The sequence below is a fragment of the Talaromyces proteolyticus genome (assembly GCF_021365285.1).
Source record: "Talaromyces proteolyticus strain PMI_201 chromosome Unknown BGW36scaffold_6, whole genome shotgun sequence".
NCBI classification, from domain to species: Eukaryota; Fungi; Ascomycota; class Eurotiomycetes; order Eurotiales; family Trichocomaceae; genus Talaromyces; species Talaromyces proteolyticus.
This window is the reverse complement of record NW_025764282.1, coordinates 1080672-1095182: the sequence shown is the minus strand read 5'-3', so window position 1 is coordinate 1095182 and position 14511 is coordinate 1080672. Positions and strand designations below refer to the sequence as shown.

The following is a 14511-nucleotide window of genomic DNA, read 5'->3' as shown; positions in this document are numbered from 1 at the left end:
TTGCAGCCAAGAATATTTGCTAGGTGCAGCCAAGACTATTTACATTCGATAATGCCAGCCAAGCCCCCTTTCCATATTTGCAGTATTTACTTGAGATTGCGCAGCGCCTGTCCACAGACAGGGTCCTGAGCGCGAGGACTCTCTTCTTTTACCAAGAAAGAGCAGCAAGCTAGTACCGAGCTGGCAGTTCCGGCCAGCTACACCGAGTATTGGTTGGTGGAAATGCAACCACGGCTGGGAGCACGATTAGGTCGGCTGCGACGGCAGAGGATCTGTACATGGATCACTGCCAAGACGCTCCTAGCACTGCAGACTAGGACTTACTAGGGTCCACTATACATCACCGACAGATGTACTTTGCTCCATGCTGCGCCCTGCCAAGGAGTGTGTTCTCTACGGAAATAACATGAAATATAGACAATATCAATTACATAGGATATTTTCATTGACTCATATACACATGTATCTCTCAATAGACAGTCAGATAGTTGTGTGGTATTATCTGGACGGTGGAAATAGATAATAAAATGCCGTGCGATCCGAGCGCGGGCAGAATGCTAAGGCGATTGGCAGCAATGCTAAGCCAGTAGCTGCAGCGATCGGACCCCGCCGCCCCTCTGCATTTAGTTTTTCTTCTCCTTATATACATGTAGCCGCCCTCTTCGTTTGATCTTCTGTTGCAGCGTTCGTGCGACTCGCTCTCACTCATAGCCCAATTTATCTCCCTCATTAACTACATCTCATATATCACCATGCACTCCATCCTCCCCGACAACGACATGGCCGACGTCGACGTGCTCGTCTCGCGCACCCTGCCCCTGCCGCTGGTCGGCATCACAAAGCTGCGCAATCGGCTCTCGTTCAAGAGCGCGCGCGCCGCCCTGGCCGAGCGCGAGATCCTCAAGCGAGAGAATCGCTGCAAGAGACCGCTGACCCAGCGCAACGTCGACACCTTTCTGATTGAGCAGGATCTCAATGACGCGCGCATCCGCCGGGCAGAGAACCTGCACGTCTCGCAGTGGCTGCAGCAGTTGCCATGTATGTCTTGACTCACCTACAACATCCATATTTGGTCGGTGCTGATGGTTGTGTTTAAGAGCCAAATCACTCTTTTATCCAAGCTCTCAACCAATCTTCCACCACCAACGGCCTCCGCCACCACCACAAACGCTCCGGCACAATCCAATCGATCATATGATATGATTGCCGACACGATGATCGGTCGATCAGAACATTATTATCCTCCGACGACATCGATTAGCGATATCTTACGGCAAGTTCACAGGTAACTTGCCATTCTGCCACGCAGAATTATTCTTATTGCCTAGAGTATTTATTACTCTGGCTGAGACAGAACGCCGATGTCGGCAGGGACGAAAAATGTCCAGCGTCAGCATGGTACACGGATTAGAGATTGTGCCTAGCATACAAGTATACAGTATAGAGTATAGCTAAATAATGAATAATTTTTAATAATCGCGTTGGTGTATAACATAACATTAAAGATGTATACCCCGCGGTACCCCTCAATATACACACATACATCAACTAAACCACGACACTCCCGTCCATGCATGTGTCAACAATCATGAACCCGGCCAACGAGACAATGACGCCTAAAAAGGTCGCGATTATTGGTACGTAGTCCCATCACTACATGTCAATTAGTTGCATACACCGAAATCCCCTCCACATCTCCATCTAGATATTAATGGAGAACAGGCGCTGGCCCCTCGGGCCTCGTCACCGCAAAAGCCCTCCTCCACCACTCCCCCGGCCGCTATGAACCGACCATCTTCGAATCCAAGCCTGTCATCGGCGGGCTGTGGGCTACGAACAGACTATCCCGCCAACAGGGGTTTATTCCTGCGTCGATGCGCACGAATCTGAGTCGATTCACAGTCTCGTTCTCGGATCTGTCGTGGGAGGAACCCAATACATATAATGGGAATGGAAGTGGAATGTTCCCGAGAGCAGCGCAGGTCAATGATTATTTACAGCGGTATTGCGAGAAGTTTATCCCAGATGAGGTGCTTAAATTGTGTTGTCGGGTTGTTCGGACGATGAGAAATGAGGATAGTCAGATTGATAAGAGTCAAAATGAGGAGGAGAGACGGCGGTGGACGGTGGAATGGGTGGACGAGAGCAAACCAGAGAGGTCCATCTACCCCAAGAAAAAAAAAAAAAGGATATATCATGCTAATATATATTCTAGTACTGTGTCTTCCTCATTCGACTACCTCGTTGTCGCATCAGGCTTCTTCGGTACGCCGCACATCCCGTCCATCCCAGGACTACACAACTTCCCATCCACCAGGGCCATCCACAGCTCGTCCCTCCACTCTCCCTCCGACTTCCTCGCGCAACTCACCACCAACCATGCCGATCCCACCGGCACCATCCTCGTCGTAGGCGGGAGCATGTCTGGCGCCGAAGCCGCGTCAGCCCTCGCCTTATCCCTCTCATCTCTCCCTTCTCATAACCTGACCATCAAGCACATCTCCTCCCGCCCCTTCTGGCCTGTCCCGACTTACCTCCCCGACCAATCCGGCGGCTTCATCCCCCTCGATCTCGCCCTATACGACCTCTCCCGCCGCCCGCCAGGCGACGTGCAGTACACACTGGGCCCCGTTCCCGCAGCGCGCGCGAGAGCAGTACACGACTACTTTTCCTCCCTCCTCTCTTCCTCCCAGCCTAACCTCCTGGAACCCTCTTCCTCTGACCGAGACCACCCGCCATGGGTCGCCGTGACAGACCACTACAACGAATTCGTACGCAGCGGCACCATCCACCCTCTTCTCGGCCGTCTCGAGTCCCTCACCACCAGCACAAACACAGCCATCCTCCGGCACCCAACCGGCACAACCGAACCCATCCCCTCTATCCTCGCAATCGTCTTCGCAACAGGATTCACCCCTTTCCCCTCCCTCTCTCCTCTCCTCCCTAACCCCGTCCTCTCAGCCCTAAACTACTCCCCAACCCACCCACTCTTCCCGCTCCTCCTCGATGCAAAAGCGACTCTGAACCCACTTGTTCCAGACCTAGGCTTCGTAGGCATGTATCGCGGCCCTTACTGGGGAGTGATGGAGATGCAAGCACGAAGTCTCGCCGTTCGGTGGGGCGACAGTACCTGCACACCCGGCACCTCACACGACCTATCTGCATGCGACTCGATCCGCTCGCTGCGAGAGCAAAACTCATCGATAGCGCAGTTCCCGATGGGCGATTATGTGGGGTTAATGGAGACGTATGCGCGGGAGTTGGGCATTGCGCGCGCCGATATACAGAATGAAAATGGGAATGATGATGATGAGAGAGTAGGCCCCGTCGTGCCAGCGCGATACGCCACCCCAAAAACCCCCGACTCAGCCGCAACCCTTGCCGCGCTGAGGGCGTTGATGGCGCCGGCTAGTGCAGGCAGACGGGATGCATTGTGCCATGCGGTTTTTCGTGCATTGCATGGGAAGTGGAGAGTCTCGTCCACTGCTGACGGCAAAAGAGAGGTGGAGTTGTGTCCGCGGGTATGCGTGTCTGGGCCGTCAGAGGGTGATGTAGAGTATGAATACTGCGATTCTGAAGTAGAAGGGACGTGTGTCTTCCGGCTTGTTGATAAGCGCATTCATATCCTCACGACATCTGATGGTAGCACAGTCGTGCGACGGATTGAGTTTGTAGGGATGAGCACAGAGGGTGAGGAAGGGGGTGTGTATCGACATGTAGCTAGGGGTGTAGTTGATGGCGATGAGGGGGATGTGGTTGAGTATGTGTTTCGTTTGAAGGGAGTTCATGTTGTGTCGTGGGAGGAGCGGGGGAGGGTGTATACCCGGCCTACACATCACCATTAAATGACATGTATAATGACATCACAGTATATAGGCATCACTGATGAAATGACAATCTCAACATTTTGAATAATCCACAACTATCATCGGCAGTGAACAGGTCCAATTGCTTAATTGATGTAACGAACTAACTCCAACTAACCAAAACAAAAATCAGAACTAACAAATTTTAACACTGCCCTCGATGATGCGATAATGGAGATATTCTCGTACATGGCCTCCTCCGCTCGTGATGGATATGATATCATATATTATGCGTAACCAATTCACCATACCAGAATGATGTGTGCCAGCCAAATGGATGTGTGGCTACTAGTATACCTTTTTTTTCTCGTCGACGCTGAAGTGGCCGGGACCCATGTTGACAAGGAGGAGGAGACCGCCGCTAAGACTGATATTAGACATGTGATACTGATAGTGAGGCTTGACACATACACAATAGATAGCACCTGGAAGAAATCGTACTTGGCAAAGTCCTTGTTCGGGTGGTGGGGACGGAGCTGGGCAGTCAGTAATACACTTAATAAAAATCAAGGGGGGAACATACAGTCCAGAAATTGTTGACCAGCACATTAAACACACTCAACAAAATCACGAGGATGACCGCACTCATCTTCGCCTTGAACCCAACAATCACCATCACACACGCCACAAACCCAATAAGACTGACCAGCACACGCCAGAACGACCACTGGCCCGAAAACACAAACCCAATAAACAGCAAGATCAGCAGCACGCGACCCGCCAACTGCACGTACATTTTTCGGTCGTTCTCATCCAGCGACGGCAGGCCCGCCGGCATGTACTTCTTGCGCACCCACGAGTCCGAAATTACCAGCAACAGCCCGCCAATCACGCTCAGGTTGCGCAGGAAGAAGTTCAGGTCGAAAATCAGGCCGTAGCCTAACGCCTGCGTCACCACGACAGCGAGTAAACCGCCGACCGCGTATTCGCTGTGTTTGCGAGCAATCACGAGAATTGACGACGCTAGCATGACGATTACGTTGAAGAGGAGGAAGAGGTGTGTAATGCCCCAGGGGACTAGCAGAGATCAGTCATCACGAAGATAGGATAGTAGGTCATAAAGGGACGACGCACTGTGGCGGTAGTCCTTCAGGAAGACTATTTGGTCGTTCCATTGCGTCATGATTCGGAGGGCGTCCTCGAGGAACGTAACGACAATCAGGAAGCGGCCGATGGCAGGCACGTATCTATACTCATCGGTCAATAAACACACACAGGATACATCACGGCTAGGTGAGGGAGGAATACGGCTTGATCGGATCCGACACAGTGTCCAGCCAGTCCTCAATCTTGCTGGTCTGCTCGCGGATCTGGTCGAGCGGACTGGGATCGCTGGTGGCATCGAGTCCGCCAGGCCCGCCAGCGAAGCGGTTCTGGTGGCCGAGGTTGTAGCCCGCAGTTCCGCGTATTTGGGCCATGGTGTATTGTCAACAAGTACAGTGTCACGAGTATTCAGCAAGGGAGGAAAGAGTAAAGAGGAGAGGAAGAAATATGCAATGACTAGAACAGCTGGCAGGCAAGTTTCATAGCCGTGGTCAGCGAGAGAAGCAATTAAATAGGGTAGTGAGCAACAGTGCAAGTAACGCAATGGCCGGCAAGAGGCCACGATGGCGCTTTTGCTACGTCCTTGCGGGACGTTAGGCTTGGCGGCCCCGATCTACGTGCTTAGTTATGTTATTTTTATCATTTACGGTATTTATTGTGTGACATGTAGTTTTTATTATGTATTGTTTTGATTATTCATTTTATTCCATTATTTTGTTAATTTCTCTATTCAACCCATTTGCTTTCTTTTTCATTTTCTTCTGTTGTTTATTGTTGAATAATCAAGCCGCATCAAGGACGGACTAGTCGATCCCTGCAGATCTGGAGAAGAGTATAAACACGTACGCTACTGAGTAGTGTCTGGCAGTATTGTTAATTGAATCAGTACATATACAGCGCTAGAATAATACACAATCAGAATCTGCTGCAATCCATTCAACAGTACAGTACAAAAGAAGGAAAAAAAAAGAACTGGGTATTGCGCTCCATAGAGGCACAGGCATAGAAACAAGCTACTTTCAAGCACGACTTTTGAATACAACAGACACGCGTGTAAAGTATGTATGCATCAAGCAGCCCAATCCGAGTCAAGAGGGTGATTCTTGCCCCGTGGCACTGGCACTGGAACCGGGGCTGGGGCGACTGGCGCAACCCATTCCGTCGGCTTGCTCTCGGATATAGTCGCTGGCGCCTCGAATGAGCTGGCCTCGTTGGCGCTCTCGTCAGCTTTGGCCTTTTTCTTGGTCTTTTCCTTTTTGGACGGAACCGTAGTCCAGTCCTCCTCGCCTGGGGAGACCCCGAGGATCCGCATCTGCTCTTCCTCTGGCGGCAGGTTGTTGGTCCAGGTACCTGACGAGCCAGATGGCTTTGCGACAGGCTCAAAGGTATCGAGGAGGTTCTCATTGGCGGTGGTGGCGGGGGCCGGGGTCGCGACAGCGCCATTGGTCTTGTTCCATGCGTTCTGGGGAGCAGCAGCGGGTTTCTGTCGGGCAGCTTCCTGGCGCTCGTGTTCGCGGGCTGTGTGGAGCTGCTTCTCCCGCAGCTTGCGGCGTTCGGCTTCGGCCTCCTGGTTAGCCTGCTTGCGGGCCTCATTCTTTTGGCGGTTCTGGCGCTGTTTCTTGGTCTCGACGGGCTTGAAAGCCTGCGGCTTCTGCTTCTTCTCCTTGGACTCGACTGAGCCTGTCAGTCGCAGAACCGAGGCGCCCGGAGCAGGCTTCTCGAGCATATCGGAGACGTCGTCTGCCGATGCGACCACGTTGTCAGTCGAGGACAGATCGTCGTCAGCATCGCCGCCGTTACTAGACGGGGCACGGGTCGACAGTTCGCTGCCGACGCTTTCGGGGGCAGCAGCCACTACTTTAGAACGTATCTCCTTGCGAGGCTTGGTTTTGGTGTCGCCCACTGTCACTCCGGTTCTCGCAGCCGCCAGTCGCTTGGCGAATTCTTTGTTGTTGGCATCATCCTCGTCGTCTGCAGTGTACACAGGAGGAGGCGATGCGGGTTTCTCGTCTTGCTTGGAGGATGGCTCGGGGGACTTGCGAGCTTTGGGCTTTTTGTGCTTCGGGGCTGGTGCCGCGGCCTCGACTTTCTCAGGGGCAGCTCGGACAGGCGTCCTGCCTCTAGGCTTGGTTGTGTTGGAGTAGTAAAAGCCGAGTCCGCCGGTGACGACCAGGACGATGGCCCAGCTCACGTAGGGGTTCATGTTCTATGCTGTTAGTTAGTTACCCATATAGTAAAGGTCTCCAAATGTACTCACAGGTAAGTAGTGTATTGGAAAATAGTCGTGTACAGTGTACGTCAGGCTATCGTATACCACTCGAACGCGAGCTAGCACATTCGAGGGCTGTTCTGGTTCAGATCGCTAGTTAAGTGTTCACAAATCCCGTGCGGGGCCGCGTGTTTCGGAGACGCAGGGGATCGGTGCCAGATGTCCTCTTCTCTTCTTTGAGGTTGGAGTTGAGTATTAGATTAATGACTGCGCAGAATGCCGGATGATAGAAAGGCCTTGGCTGAGTTTGATTGAGGCTCGACCAGACGATCAGATCAGGTCGAGAGATGGAGTGGCTCGGGTGGAGCTTTAAAGAAAGGGGAGAACTGGAACAAGGAAATCAAGAGTGCGCAGCGATGAGGGAGGGCGGCTAGACGGGACGGCCCATGCACATATTGGATGATCAATGGGTGTGGTGGTGGCAGTCAATAAATAGAATCAATGGAATAAAAGAATAAATATAGGTGGTCTCTTTGACGCGGCCAGGAGGCTGGAGCAGCAGCAGCAGCAGCAGCAGCTAGCAGTGGTGGACTAAAGCCTCCACTCCGCCCAGCAAATCAGCTCCGTCCTTTGCTTTCTCCTCATCCCTTTCAACATTAACGTCAATTGCTCTTGTATCCCATACTGCCAGTGTTTGGTCAATCGCTGGGGTTCTATTTATATTATACGATATACTGGTGCCATTCGGCATCAATCGCCCCAATATATCGACCACGACCGGCCATCGTCAATTTTGTCGGTTAAAGGTTTATCAGCATGTAACCTTCTCCTCGCCAAACCACGCAGCATCGGGGCCAAAGCGAGTATGTCATCTTAATTCATCTTACTTGAACCGAGAAGAATACCAAGTCAACATATGCAGCCGCCATTGGCTGCGGTTCTGTACCCGTCGGAGCTCTCCGCTCGCTACTATTATCATTACGTCGCGTTTAACCCCACCAACTGGAGTTCACTCCACGATACTGATAATGATCTTTTCGACCATGTTTTCTTCTTTTTCTTCATTCTTCTATTTATTGCACCAATTAATATATACACTGCGAGACAACCCTTGATACATTTTAAAGCGAGAATGGCGCCCAAGGCAAAAATCATCATTGACACCGATCCGGTATGTCATTCCATGTCATTTTAACGCGGGGAAGAAGAATAATCGTTCTGACGCTACCAGGGCATCGATGACATTCTCGCCATGCTGCTCGCCTTCGCGTCGAGCCCGGAAGAAATAGAAGTGCTACTGATCTCATTGACCTTTGGCAACATTGAAGTGCAGAGGTATACCCTTTCCCCTATCTTCTATATCATAGCTAATGATCACAGCTGCCTACGCAATGTTATCTCCATGCTGCACATCATCGAACGCGAGACCCAATGGCGCAAAGAACAGGGGAAGCCCGAAGGTTTCGATGCGCTGCGAGCGCGCAAGCCCATTGTTGCTGTCGGCGCGCAGGAGCCGCTGGATGATCAGAAGATGCTTGCAGATTACTTCCGTATGCTCCCTAGTAAAGGAATTAAGAACTTGATATTGATTCTGATGAATGTGTAGACGGCAAGGATGGTCTTGGAGGCATTCATTTCAGCGTGAGTATATATACATATATTATATATCCATATATTATATATCTGAATCACTAATATTTGGCCAGCATCCTCATCTCACACCTGGTGAATCGTGGGAGCATCTCTTCGCGCCCATGTCTGACCCCGACGTTCTCCCCAACGTCGCACCTTCGAGTACTTCTCACCAATCCTTCATCCCGTCCAGACGCCACGCCTCAGACGAGATCCTGCACGTCCTGAGCGAAAACGAGCCGGACACCATCACCATCGTCGCCGTCGGACCATTAACAAACCTCGCATTGGCAGCAGCAAAGGACCCAGAGACGTTTCTGCGGGTAAAAGAAGTAGTCGTGATGGGCGGTGCAATCAATGAAGCCGGAAATGTACCTTCCCTCTATCCTTTATATAAAAAACAGCAAAGGATTTATACTAAGTGAACAGGTCACCCCCGTCGGCGAATTCAACGCCTACGCCGATTCCGTCGCCGCTGCACGCGTCTTCGCGCTGACCTCACCTAACCCACAAAGCACAATCCCAGTCAGCACGAAACTGCGTGCATACCCATCACAACTCAGCAAGCCACTCACCCTCAAACTCTTCCCGCTCGACATCACGCTGAAACACAACCTCACGCGCGGCGACTTTGACCGGACGATCACGCCGCTTTTACAAGCCGGCAGTCCGCTGGCCGAGTGGGTGTCGGCGTTTATGGCACATGTCTTTCAGACTCTCGAGCGGCTGCATCAGGGACATGAGGGAGCCTCGGCGAGTTTGTCGCTGCATGATCCTGTTTGTGTGTGGTATGCATTGACTGCGGAGGACACCCGTTGGAAGCCTACGGTCACGTCGCCAGAGGATATCCGGATTGAGACCGTGGGCCATTGGACTAGAGGCATGTGTGTTGTCGACCGGAGGAATAGACACAAGGTCGACAGCGAGGTAGAGAGCCATAGTGATCATGGCCTATGGCTGAGCTCGAGGGCTGGGAATAGAGTGATCCGTATGGAAGAGTCGCCGGGAGGAGACGCATTTGGTATGGTGTTGTTGAAAAAGCTGTTTGAGTAGATAGACAAGACACTATAGACCGGAATTGAATTCAAAACTGTCATATTACCCCCTTCCAACTAAAACCAACCTTCGCCACCCGACTCGCAGCCATACTTGCACAGGACGCCATAAGCAACACACCACACCACACAATCAGTCCAATCCAGCCTCCTCGCCCGTTCAGAATCGCGCCTGCAATTGGGTTACTCACCAGAACGCCGCATCCGACCGTAGCAAGCGTCATACCCAACCTCGTCCCAATCATACTCTTCTTCTCCAGCGACAAACTCACGACTCCCGCCGCCGGCAAACCCATGAAAGCACCCGCACAAAACCCATACAAAACGCAAAACACCACCAAGCCCGCTGCATTCTTGATGACGACCAGACAAAACGTCAATATCCCACCTACCAGCGCCACAGCCGTCTGCATGTTAATCGACCCGATCATATCCGCATAGTACCCCGGCACCAACCGGCCCAGCAGCGAGCTGGCATTGATAACCACGAGCAGATACCCCTGCAGCGGTGCCGACAGACTAGTCTCTTGCAGCGCGTATAGCTGGATGTAATAGAATATCACATAGAACCCCATGAACCCAAACACGAGGCCGAGGTTGAGCAGGAGATATGGCGTATCTCTGAACGCAGATTTGTCGAGGAGAGTGTATTTTGAAGTTGGAGCTGCGCGGGTTTTCATTATGAAGAGCACCGGGAGGAGTGTCGCCAGGACGATGAAGGCGATTACCCGCGTGGCCCAGCCGAAGCCGATGCGCGGTTGGAGGTGCGTGAAGATGATGGGGTAGATTATCCCGCCTTGGGTATGTTAGAGTGCCGCTGCATATATGTACTTTTGATGTAAAGATATGGGGCATACCAAGTGCACTCCCCGCCGATGACGCGCCCATCGCCAACGCCGTGCTGGCGTGGAAGTACTGCGAGACGACTGTCGGGGCTGGTACGTACAGACAGCCAAACCCCAGACCCATAGCCACTGCCTGCGCGAGAAAAACCTGCCAGAACGCGGTGCAGAGGCTTGTCATGAACATTCCAAGCACAGTCAGTAGGGAGCCCACCGCGAGTAAGGGTCGCAGATGGCCCGCGTCGACGATTGGCCCTGCAAAAACAGAAACGAGAAACATGAGAAATGACTGCGTCGACCCGATCCAGGATATCTCTGAAGATGTTTTGGAGGCGAGTAGATCGAGTTGATAGAAGGTCTGAAAGACACCGAATGCGTTCATGAGGCCCCTGTGCATCATATCAATATCAACATTTAAAAAGTTAGATGGTTAGGTGTATTGAGAGGACACTACCATGTATTTAGATTCAGCGAGAATGCTCCCAGGACTTGCAGCCATGCAAACCAGTCTTCAGGAGGAGCCTGGTTTGCGGTGTTTACGACGTTTTGTCCAGCATCCTCCTCTCCACCATGCCCGGCTTCTACAGCTGCAGGACCTGGTTTCTCGGAGATATTAGCTGACTCCATAAACGCGAAGATAGCAATGGAAATCGTGTGGTATTTCTGCCGTTTTCTAGATTTTTTATATAACTTGCATTAGGTCGGTGTGCGGAGGGGTACATAGCAGTTCCAGGCATACTATTTATAAGAACTAGGGGATATATAATAAGCGCTAAGCAGTATCTGCACACTGGCTATACTGCAATCAGTAACCGACATATCCTTAGCCGGTAATTAGGAGGATGACAAATAAACTTTTGTAACCTTGTCCTACCAACATTGACCACTTATCGAAGCTGCAATATACTAGATTGGTTCAGTTTGCTTCGGAATTGGCCTAGATTTAATGGCTTTCTTTTACATTAATCTACGAAAATAATATTATGATTAAGGCGTCGTCATATATACAAGAAAAACATAAGCAAAACAGAAATATTGACATCGGTGAAAGAAGACTTTGCTATCATTGAAACATTGCTATGCCAGAAATACAGTCCTCGATATGTTACTGCTTAGTGGAAATGGGAAACTTGCTTCTCTAGATTTATACCGCTAGCTTCGTACCAGCCCTTCCGTAATCCCCGAATTACCTTTTTTGAATGGTTTAACATAAATGAAATTCATGAGTAAGATGCTCCTTGTCCATCCCGGCTTCGCATCCTCAAAATTCCGATATAAAGGTTATGGATTGCCCAGAGCTCACAGGTGTTAAGTCGTTGATTTAGGGTTAGGGCTAGGGTTGCGCGGAAAGGTGATGCATACCAGTGTTGACAGTTGACATCAGCGATGTAGCGTGGCACATATTTGTAATCTAGATATCCTTTAATTGCCTGCGAGATGGTTTGAAATTGGACGTCCTTGAAACCAACTCACCTGACACCAATGTCAACCGCCCACTGAGTTAGAGGATCGTACCTCGACGTGTCTCTGTTCAGTCAAGTCGGACCCGGTATTCACCTTACTAAAGAGAATCCAGCCCAACGCCAAGAAATGATATAATCAATGTGATGTGAAATAAGTATAGAAAATATTAGTCTTAAATACATAAAGAAAAAACACAAGTAAAAGTAATACTAATAGTATAAGAGTATTACAAACCGAAAAATAACGCTTGCCCGAAAGATAATCCATCTAACCCATTTTTAGTCCTATCACACATAACCCGTCATAAGTATTCATGTACTCGCCATTTCTATTCTACCTCGTCGAGCTCAGGGGATCGATTGTGCATGAGACGAACATGTCTCGGGATATTATCCTTTCGATTGAAAGTTTTACTGCACTTATTGATAGGGCACGAGAAGGCATCGGGGAAGATATGGATAGTATTGACATGTCGTAACAAGCCTTTGGATTGAAGAAATGGACTATTACATCCTCCCCATTCACACACTGTATTGTTGGAGTGGTGGTGGTCGGTTTTGAAGTGTTTTTTTAGGTCTTGGGGTTGAGTAAAGGAGCGATTACAGGCTTGCCAATCGCATCGGTGATTGTGGTCCGGATTAGAATTGTCACTAAAGGAGGAGAAACGATGTTAGCTGTGGTTATGTCGAAAAGCTTAAGAGTGGATAGTTATAACAAACCTCTTATGTACCGGCTCCGCTGGCTCTGGGAGAGGATTAATATTCATAGCTCCATTTTTGACCGTGGGGACAGATGGGCTGGGTGCTTGAACTCCCGTGACGAGATGATGAGAATGGTTTTCCATATTCATCGGATAGATAAAAGCGGCGGAATCGGGGCCTAGAGCGTTATGGTGGCTGGCCCCAGCATAGTAAGGACGATTTGGATCCATGTAGTAGGCAGGGACGAAGGGGGGCACAGTTGGTTGTTGAATAGCGACACAAGCCTGAGGAGTCAACCCTACTGACTGGTTGTTACGATCACGCGGCACAGAATCAGCGGGTATTGGATGGTGTGGAAAGTTGGAATCATCCCATTCAAGGTCCGGTCTCTGGAGAGTTTTGTCATGTATAAATTAGCAAGGACATTCATAACTTGGTTGATGGATCTCACGTTATTGTTATAGTTTGTCATTCTTTTTCTCAGCAAATAAAAACTCTATGCAATCAGAGCAACGGAGGGATAAAACAACAATAAGTAAAGAAACTGAGAAACGGGTAAGACTGCGTTTTGTGATGGGTTGTTGGCTTGGGAAATCGATTACTAGGGGTGAAGGGTGGGATCCGGTCTCTTTATGAATGGCAAGCTATATTTTCTGAATGACAGTACTCCGTTGGGAGACTAGGTTATGCATTTCCTGTTTGCTAGAGACTTCTGAGGCGGATTTGGAAAAGGAGAGATGGTGGAATCAGCCGATTGGACAAGCAGAAGGATTATGGCCTCATCGACAGGAATCTATCGAGTGATAAAATGAGTTTAGAAAATTGAGCTTTGAATCACATGCACAGTAGTGGTCAGATTGGTCGTAAAATCCTTGAAAGTTTCGCGAGGTACGTATTATAATACAGGCCCTCCACCTCCAGATGACCTATTAACTGGTCTCCTTCGTATTCCCGAGGTAGTCTAGCTATGTTTCGACTGTCAAGACCGCAGGCCATTTCTAATAACTCAGGTGAGGCACCACATGGGCCCCTTATTTGACGCTAAGGATGACAATGCCTTCACTGGATAGTGCTACAATGGATAGATACGTCAAGTACCCATCAAACTAGCCGATGGATTGCAGAATGGGTCACGCCGCAATATCCTGTTTATTACATAGTATGGTGTTGTTATTTTTCTGCAATGAGGATCAAGGCTAGCGGTGGGAGCTGCAGCCACGTTCGAAGCAAAGACAAATCATAGTTGACCGTGCCATCCCACCAACCTACGTAATAGGTACCGACACGCCGGCTCCGCAGCAACAAGGGCCCCGCAACACAGCCAGGCTAACCCCGGTGCTAACAGTGTCGCCGGAATAAATTTCACACTCGCAGCAAGCTATATGACCCATCTCCAGTGGTGAGTATCAGAAAATCACGTTTTAAATAGTACGCAGTCATTGATAGATTGGTCGTTTAAATCTTTGCAAGTTTCCGGTAACGCTCACGCTAGCCATGGCGCTCTGGCAGTGGCAGCGTACAGACCACGACAGAACAGAGGCCGTTGGTTGTCCAATGATACATACACTCAATCCGTCTCCAATGTGGAATAATCCAGATTCAAGCTTGTTCCCGGTAGTTGTGACGGGACGTTAAGACTTAAGAGAGCGATTATATAACCACAGAGAGTATCCGTATTTAGGCGATGTGAGCTCCCGT

At 50.1% G+C, this 14511-nt stretch overlaps 7 protein-coding genes across 7 annotated transcripts; 3 read left to right on the top strand and 4 right to left on the bottom strand.

Annotated features, from left to right (window-relative positions):
• Nucleotides 1-839: 839 nt before the first annotated feature.
• BGW36DRAFT_259012 (uncharacterized protein) lies at nt 840-1037 on the top strand (the record flags this gene model as incomplete). Its single annotated transcript, XM_046210054.1, has 1 exon — nt 840-1037. A coding segment is annotated over one exon (198 nt), but the record flags the coding sequence as incomplete, so codon positions are not given.
• A 551-nt stretch (nt 1038-1588) lies between these two features.
• BGW36DRAFT_359228 (uncharacterized protein) lies at nt 1589-3845 on the top strand (the record flags this gene model as incomplete). The annotated part of the gene is made up of 2 exons (XM_046214055.1): nt 1589-1637; nt 1723-3845. 2 exons carry the CDS (start codon nt 1589-1591, stop codon nt 3843-3845), a joined length of 2172 nt encoding a protein of 723 aa, XP_046072138.1.
• Nucleotides 3846-3999: 154 nt separating this feature from the next.
• On the bottom strand, nt 4000-5487 carry BGW36DRAFT_167937 (putative COPII-coated vesicle protein SurF4/Erv29). The gene is made up of 5 exons (XM_046209622.1): nt 5115-5487; nt 4941-5053; nt 4390-4883; nt 4278-4342; nt 4000-4227 (listed from the first exon to the last, which is right to left on the bottom strand). Exons 1-5 carry the CDS (start codon nt 5282-5284, stop codon nt 4155-4157), a joined length of 915 nt encoding a protein of 304 aa, XP_046072137.1. The 5' UTR covers nt 5285-5487; the 3' UTR covers nt 4000-4154.
• Nucleotides 5488-5979: 492 nt separating this feature from the next.
• On the bottom strand, nt 5980-7113 carry BGW36DRAFT_427396 (uncharacterized protein; the record flags this gene model as incomplete). The annotated part of the gene is made up of 1 exon (XM_046220406.1): nt 5980-7113. The coding sequence occupies one exon, from the start codon at nt 7111-7113 to the stop codon at nt 5980-5982; it is 1134 nt and encodes a 377-aa protein (XP_046072136.1).
• Nucleotides 7114-8251: 1138 nt separating this feature from the next.
• BGW36DRAFT_359225 (putative nucleoside hydrolase) lies at nt 8252-9804 on the top strand (the record flags this gene model as incomplete). The annotated part of the gene is made up of 5 exons (XM_046214054.1): nt 8252-8290; nt 8351-8669; nt 8726-8760; nt 8826-9122; nt 9181-9804. 5 exons carry the CDS (start codon nt 8252-8254, stop codon nt 9802-9804), a joined length of 1314 nt encoding a protein of 437 aa, XP_046072135.1.
• A 40-nt stretch (nt 9805-9844) lies between these two features.
• BGW36DRAFT_427394 (putative monocarboxylate transporter) lies at nt 9845-11275 on the bottom strand (the record flags this gene model as incomplete). The annotated part of the gene is made up of 3 exons (XM_046220405.1): nt 9845-10602; nt 10664-11037; nt 11103-11275. The coding sequence occupies 3 exons, from the start codon at nt 11273-11275 to the stop codon at nt 9845-9847; spliced, it is 1305 nt and encodes a 434-aa protein (XP_046072134.1).
• Nucleotides 11276-12199: 924 nt separating this feature from the next.
• BGW36DRAFT_378690 (uncharacterized protein) lies at nt 12200-13662 on the bottom strand. Its single transcript, XM_046216139.1, has 4 exons — nt 13416-13662; nt 13265-13357; nt 12832-13202; nt 12200-12762 (listed from the first exon to the last, which is right to left on the bottom strand). The coding sequence occupies exons 2-4, from the start codon at nt 13283-13285 to the stop codon at nt 12441-12443; spliced, it is 714 nt and encodes a 237-aa protein (XP_046072133.1). The 5' UTR covers nt 13286-13357; nt 13416-13662; the 3' UTR covers nt 12200-12440.
• Nucleotides 13663-14511: the final 849 nt, after the last annotated feature.